Source organism: Strongylocentrotus purpuratus, unplaced genomic scaffold (assembly GCF_000002235.5).
Source record: "Strongylocentrotus purpuratus isolate Spur 01 unplaced genomic scaffold, Spur_5.0 spur5_scaffold_7, whole genome shotgun sequence".
Taxonomy (NCBI): domain Eukaryota; kingdom Metazoa; phylum Echinodermata; class Echinoidea; order Camarodonta; family Strongylocentrotidae; genus Strongylocentrotus; species Strongylocentrotus purpuratus.
Window position 1 is genome coordinate 17,788,229 of NW_022145613.1, and position 6,870 is coordinate 17,795,098.

Sequence of the window (6,870 nt, forward strand, 5' to 3'; positions counted from 1 at the left end):
ATATATTGTAAGGAGAAGAAAGAATGATACAAAACTGATCAATTTGGGTAATAAATCAAAGCAGATGAATATGTTGCATGGTTTATCATTCCTTCTTTGTGGAGGTTTTCTGTAAGCGAGTCCCCGCTGAGTGAGATGTTCATTGCAAAGATAGAAGAAAACTTTGTAACAAGTTGAATTGTGTGAAAGCAGAAAGGAGTTGGTGAAATTGTGTGAAAGCAGAAAGGAGTTGGTGAAATTGTGAAAGAAACGGAAAGATGAGAAACTTGCGACTGTTTGAAAGCAGAGAGAACTAAATTATATTTACACGATATTCTTTAATGTGTGCACGACACATCAATAACGGACTAGTAACTTTACAGGTTATTCCGTACTATATGTAACACCTCTATGGGTGCCGTGTTGTAGAGCCTTGAATCTTGTCTACATCAAACAAAGTTTGCACTTTCCACATAGAATTTATTCTTCTTCTTCTGTTGAAGTACAGGCCACCATGTTGTTCGTGTATCTTCATTTATCCATATAACAACAAAAATCTCTCTGGTTAGGAGCCTAGGGACCTGTGAATGGCAAATCCCGCCTCTGTTGAACATCTAGTTAGAAGAACAAAATGTTGAATGATTGTATAAAATTACAAAAGATGTTGGATATGACAGTTCTCTATCTCTCTCTCTCTCTCTCTCTCTCTCTCTCTCACACTTTCTGTTTTTCTCTCCCTGCCCCATACATTTAGAGAAGATTCTATATATTATAAATGTGTGCAAAGACTTGTGCACTATGTTCTCTCACTTTCTCTTTCACTCCCTTGCTTTCTCCCCTCGCCACTGCATACCTTACAGCGAAAATATGACTGTATAATGTTGAAGAAAAACAAGCTGCGTTAGGACTACATTTAAATATTTGGATAAGTAAGCTCTTCCCAATCAAAAATCATGAATGCTAGCATGAATCATATCAAAATTTTAAAAAGATATGTAAAGCTTTTTAGAGAAGAGATCCAAATCAGCTGTAAATTGTAACAATGTCACTGTCTAACCAAGGAGTTCCTCATGACTGGCAACAGACCCGAGGCGATCACAGCGTTTCTATGACTGGGGGGGGGGGGGGGGGGGGGGGGGCTTAGAAAATCATATGTTTTTATTATTCCCACATTTCACAAACTTTCTGTTCCTCAGTCAAGAAGAATGTCAAAATCAAAACTTTCAAATCTAATCCTGCTATAATTTCTTTCACAATCCAATCATAAAGATCATGTCATCACTGAATCTTGAATCTCCTTTCAAAACTCATGATAATGATACATGTTTATAAACCCATAGAAAAAGCACTGATCAATAATAGAGCACAAGAAAAAAAGACAGGAAGAACTTTCATTATATTTTTGTAGCAACATTTCTTGTTTAAGTGAATGATATAGTCTCTGAGACATTTCTTTGACACAAATAGAGAACGGAATATGAAATAATATTTGACATTTATAACTGCCTAGTGTACTCCTATACTCCTGAATTATAAACAACATTTCATATTTGGTAAAACTTTTAGATGTTTTGTATCACATATCATTCAAATCTACATGTAAGTAGTATACATAAAGAATTATAATATCAGAGACTGTAGAGTTGAATAGTGATATAATGTATATTTCTCTTAAATGCACACACACACACACACACACACACACACACATCACATAAAGCTTTAACAGAATTTTCTTACATAAATTTGAATAACACTTTGCAGACACAAAGCACATATTCTTTTTGACACAGAAATGAAAATAGACTTTCTTTCAAACTTAATTTTTCTAATTGTTTTGGCATGGTATTAAGTATCTTGCCTAATCATGAAAATAAGTACCGGTACATGTATCTTGGATAGAAATACATAAAAGTTCACATTCAAAAGGATCTCTAAGAATTGGAATTCTGATATTAACAATCTGATTCAGAGAAACGCCATTTTTTACATCAAATACTTACAGAGAGGTGCACCAAATAGCAAGCGCCAATGTAACCATTTCTAAGCATACCATAATCACAATTATCGTTTCAGTTTGGCCAATCATCAATATATCTCATCTGGGTGTGTTAACCAATGAAAAAGAATACAATTATAACCATCCAAAAGCTTATTCAATTTACTCTACTGAATGTTAGCTCAAACATGCACGTGTATAAACAAAGACTGTACAGTGGCAGAACATTGTCATCTCAACAAGTTGCTTCAAAATCTGTCTGCCGCATTTCAAATTCATGACGATGTGCATTGCAACATGCATTGTAATAAATATATGTATATTGGATCCTTTTTTACATGCGCATCCTTACACAGCTATTGAAGTTGAAGGGTGGAAACTTGGAATTGTACTAAAACCTGATGCTCGGTCTAAAGTTCTGTGTAACAAAATGAAAACTTAGCCCCTGCAGGGGCTAAATTCCTTTGCTAAAACACGACTTTAAACTAAAGACCATGTACACATTTGAGCAGAATACAGGCCGGCTATGTCTCTTTCATCTGTGAAAAGATCAGTGCAAACAGTTCACAAAATTTTAACTATCAAAATTTCAGGCTTGCATCTGAAACAGTGAACAATGGTACTCAACCTTCAATGCTAGCCAGGGTAGAAACAAGCAATGTATGCAAACTGCATTCTAGTTATTGAAATACATAAACTTGCAACATGGAAGTGCAGAAGTTACTAACAGGACTCTTTGGAAAGAAATTATTCACTATAAAATGGAATACCATATGTGAACAAGTCTATCATATAACGGGCTTTGCTAACTCTCTTTGATCTACCGTATCACATGACCATTACAACTATTTTTAAATTACTGAAAGAACTACAATGTTAATAAATACTCAATTATTAGATACATGTACATGACATGTAGTAATGAGCACAGACACATAGATGCGAGCAATTACACATTTTTGAATAAGTGTGACTGATTCAGTATTTAATAGAGTATATAATTTCACTGTCAATTGCTATATATATAGTGTTTCTTTGTATAATACATGTATATTAAAAATAAAATATATATGTATTTGGCTAATAGACTGGTTTACTGTATTGATGTTTCTTTCCTGGAGACCTACATGTACAGTACATGTATACTAGTGAAGGGTTATTCCATTAATTTATTGTTAATAAATGAACTACTATAATTGGAATCCAACCTGCATAAATTACTTGTTGCTATGTCAGGCAAGCCTTGGACAAGCTTTCAGGTTGTAAAAAAAACTTGTTTAAAAAGCCAAGTCAAAAACAAATTACAGGAGTATCCCTTCAAGTTATACATGAGTTGGTTTTGTGTGCTGCCCTCTAACAAAATGTAGCATAAAGGTGACCTTATCAGCGCACTGTTCTCCGCACATACTACATCGGAAGCTAGACCCTGGTTCATGACATCCCTTATGTATGACATACATCAAACTGTCTTCAAATGTGATACCACAGAAGGAACATCTCCATGGTAACCCCTCCTGGTCTCTATCCCCCAGCAAGGATGAATTGACCAGAGGGTGAGGAGGAGGTGGGTGACTGGACTGGGAAGATGAAATCTGCATATTTGGTGATTCACTGCTCATTCTCCCAAGAGATGGACCAGAGTCTGAACCCTTTCTAGAATCATTTCCCTGAGGTACAGAGAATCTAGGAGAAATGGCAGGCTCTATTGGTTTATCTACTTGCATGGTTCCACTGGATGATGATGCCTCTGTTCCACCTAGGGTCACAGACTGAACTTTCCTATGTTGATCATCTTTCTCATTATGCCTGCTTTTTGTAACTGAACCTACAACTTGGTGTTCAGTCCTTTCTCTGTTAGCTATTTCTTCGTCTCTGTTGAAAGTATAGTGAGGCTGTGGCTCCTGAATACTATCACCATCACCAGATGGTTCCTCTGATGTTGTTGTGTTACTATGTACTTGTACAATGTTCACAACTTCACTCCATTCTTCCTCCTCCTCAGCTTCTGTCTTGATGGTGATTCTGTTAATGGGACTCTGGCTTCTCTGTTCCGAAGCACTTTGGCTGCTTGGTGTCTCTTTGCTGACCGGGCTACTTGTTTCATATTGAAGACTCCCCATTGAATGTGCCGATCCCGCATATCTTGCTGCAAGGGATGGTGGAAACTCGACCAAAGCACCCTCTGCACTTGCAGGATACCTACTGATCATAGCAAAAGGTGCTGGAGGATTTCTCAAGAACGAGTCTAGACTCCTGCTACGGGTATTAGCTTGTCTCTGAGCAGAGACAGCCATCAAATGCGCAGCACTGTTTGGTGAGACAGGAGACAGACTTCCAGGTGAGTCTATAGGCGGTGACAACAAATCCGAACTAGAAATAGCTGTGCAACACGAGTTCTTCAGGTGCCTTTGATACTCTGCCTCGTCAGCCAACAGAACCCCACATTTGCATCTCCGAGGGTTCCACTGATAAAGTCTACTGTGCCCTTTCATATGGCCTTGTAATGCCCTATTTGTTTGGAACTGTCTGCCACAACGTCTACAACTCACAGGTTTATCTCCTTCATGTGATGTTGAAGGCAATGGGTCTGGGTTTCCCGATTGGAGGTCAACCCTAACAGGTATATTTGGTGGTCTGTGCTTTTTATAGGTCTTTACCATTGCAGGATGCTCTATGCTGATGTGCTTTTGCATGCTGCGAGAACCACCAATGAAGATTCCACAATGTGGACAGCTTCTCCTCTTTTCTGTGTGTATCTTCAAGTGCTCTGTCAAATGCTGAATATCTGAGAATTGAGCATGACAAAGGGTGCAGGTATGTGTCTGAATATCAGCCATGGAGCTCTTGTGGGATCGCCTGTGCCTTTGAAACGATGCCCGTGAGTTGAAGTTAGCAGGGCAATGTGGGCATGCATACGGCTTAGCTCCCATGTGCTTGTTGATATGAAGCATGAGTCTCTGTTGGCTAGAAAACACACGATCACACATACTGCACTTCAGAAGGAATCCTGGACTGCTGTTTTCTGATCCTGCAGCATTTGCTGATGCCTCACCAGGGCTGTCCAAGGATTCAGTTTGCATGAATTCAACCCTCACATCATCCTCAATGTCATCTTCATCATCATCATCCAAGACAACAAACTGCATGTCCATATTAGTTCCTGTGGTCTCTGAGGATGACTCTCTGGATATGTGACTACCATGCTTGGATAAGTCCTGTGGAACTGCAGACTCGTCTTGTTTCATTGTTACTACTAACATTGGATTCTGGGAGCCATAGTTCATAAGCTGGGTGCCTCTTTCAAGGGGTGGTCTGGTCGAGGGATCATCACTACTTTTTGACCTCTGTGACCTTGGATGTCCAGGGATACCCAAAGCTGAGCTGGCCTGTGGAGCTGGGTCAGGCTTGTCCTGCTGAGTGCTCTCCATTCCACGAGTGACAATAACCTGAAAATGAACGACAAATAAATTGAGGAATCAATTAGTTTCATTTATACAACTCACTCCTAGATCCTAATCAAATGATTGGTCAAGCGCAGTCACATGTGATTCATTTACTAAGCCTATTGCACTCGTTTTAATGAAAAGGAGTGCAATATTTCCAGTACTATTGAACTTGTTTTGAGAGCGCAGTAGTGCGCGTAGAGGTTAGAGCGCGTAATACTGCGTGAGCATGAGCCTATTCTTGCGCAGCACTATGCGTAAATGGGTATAGGGTAATTAGTGCGCTTGCTATATCTATAGCTATGTTTGCACACTAAATTAAGCCTTATTAAACTTGAGATTTATTTGTCAGCCAAATACTGTCACAAACAATCTTGAATGAATTTTTTTTTACACCAAATAACAAGGATCTAGGAGTTTCGTTGTATAAAACAAATGATGCATGTTTTCATTCATTCATTATAGATCTACGATCTATCCGCCCTCGTTGATGCTGTGTGTATCTATCGCACTCAGCCTAATGGCTTCGTGCAATAGATACACACAGCCTCAACTCGAGTGCAGATAGATCGTATAATGAACTCATGCGCATGCATCATTTTTATAATATAGATCTAGATCTAGTCTAGATTCTAGGCCTATTAGAGGTCTATAGTCTATAGAAGTTCTTCAAAACGTATTGTTTATTGTCTGCCGAGTGTTGTTCTATTTATCATGAGGATTACTTCAATCCGAGATCATATTCATAGAAATATAGAGTAGGCCTAGACTCAATCATGGAAGCACAGCTCAGGTCGTCAGGAAGTGATTTGTTGACATCTGATTCCGACTCAGAGAACTATAGGGGCTAGGGGTCTAGTTCAGATCCAGAGATCCGTATAAAATATAGTTCAGGCAATCTGGATTGTAACCGATTGCTGGGCACTTGTTTATTTTGCTCTAGGTCTATCCCAACAATGAAGGTCCCTGACATTTTGTAATAGAATTTAATTTTCTAGGGAGGTCTATTCTCTAGATCTATCTAGATCTACTCACGTAGTGCCTAGTCTGTCTGCTAATGGCGAAGTGGAAGCTTTCAATTTCACATCATTCATTCACAATCACAGTTCCTTTCACGTTCAGGCACTGTGTGACTGAACCAGGTTGAGCTGAATATAATTCGAAGATGTTCCAACAAACACTGTCTTTAGTATAGGATCTGTAAGCAGTATTCTTAGAGTCAAGACAAACAGAAATTTATCAAAAAGATGGATTGGATTCCATATATTCACAGTGAAATAATATTGTACCACACACATTACTAGGGAGCTGTATATATTTCGATTATTCTATTCGGACTCAGGGCAAACCAAGAATGGGATAGAAACAAATAATGAAAATTTGAAATTTACTGCTCTGTTCAATTAATTTAGAAAAAAGTGTTGAGGACAATTAAAAAACAATAATGGA

The 6,870-nt window shown here is 38.5% G+C and overlaps 1 protein-coding gene across 1 annotated transcript; it reads right to left on the reverse strand.

The window, feature by feature from the left end:
• Positions 1-1,373: 1,373 nt before the first annotated feature.
• Positions 1,374-6,726, reverse strand: LOC580897 (zinc finger protein Aiolos). The gene is made up of 2 exons (XM_003730657.3): positions 6,457-6,726; positions 1,374-5,424 (listed from the first exon to the last, which is right to left on the reverse strand). Exon 2 carries the CDS (start codon positions 5,404-5,406, stop codon positions 3,301-3,303), a length of 2,106 nt encoding a protein of 701 aa, XP_003730705.1. The 5' UTR covers positions 5,407-5,424; positions 6,457-6,726; the 3' UTR covers positions 1,374-3,300.
• Between the last annotated feature and the right edge of the window lie 144 nt (positions 6,727-6,870).

Bases quoted from the DNA above. Each gene is read 5' to 3' on its own strand.
- LOC580897 (XM_003730657.3), bottom strand. From the start codon at position 5,406: ATGGAGAGCACTCAGCAGGACAAGCCTGACCCAGCTCCACAGGCCAGC.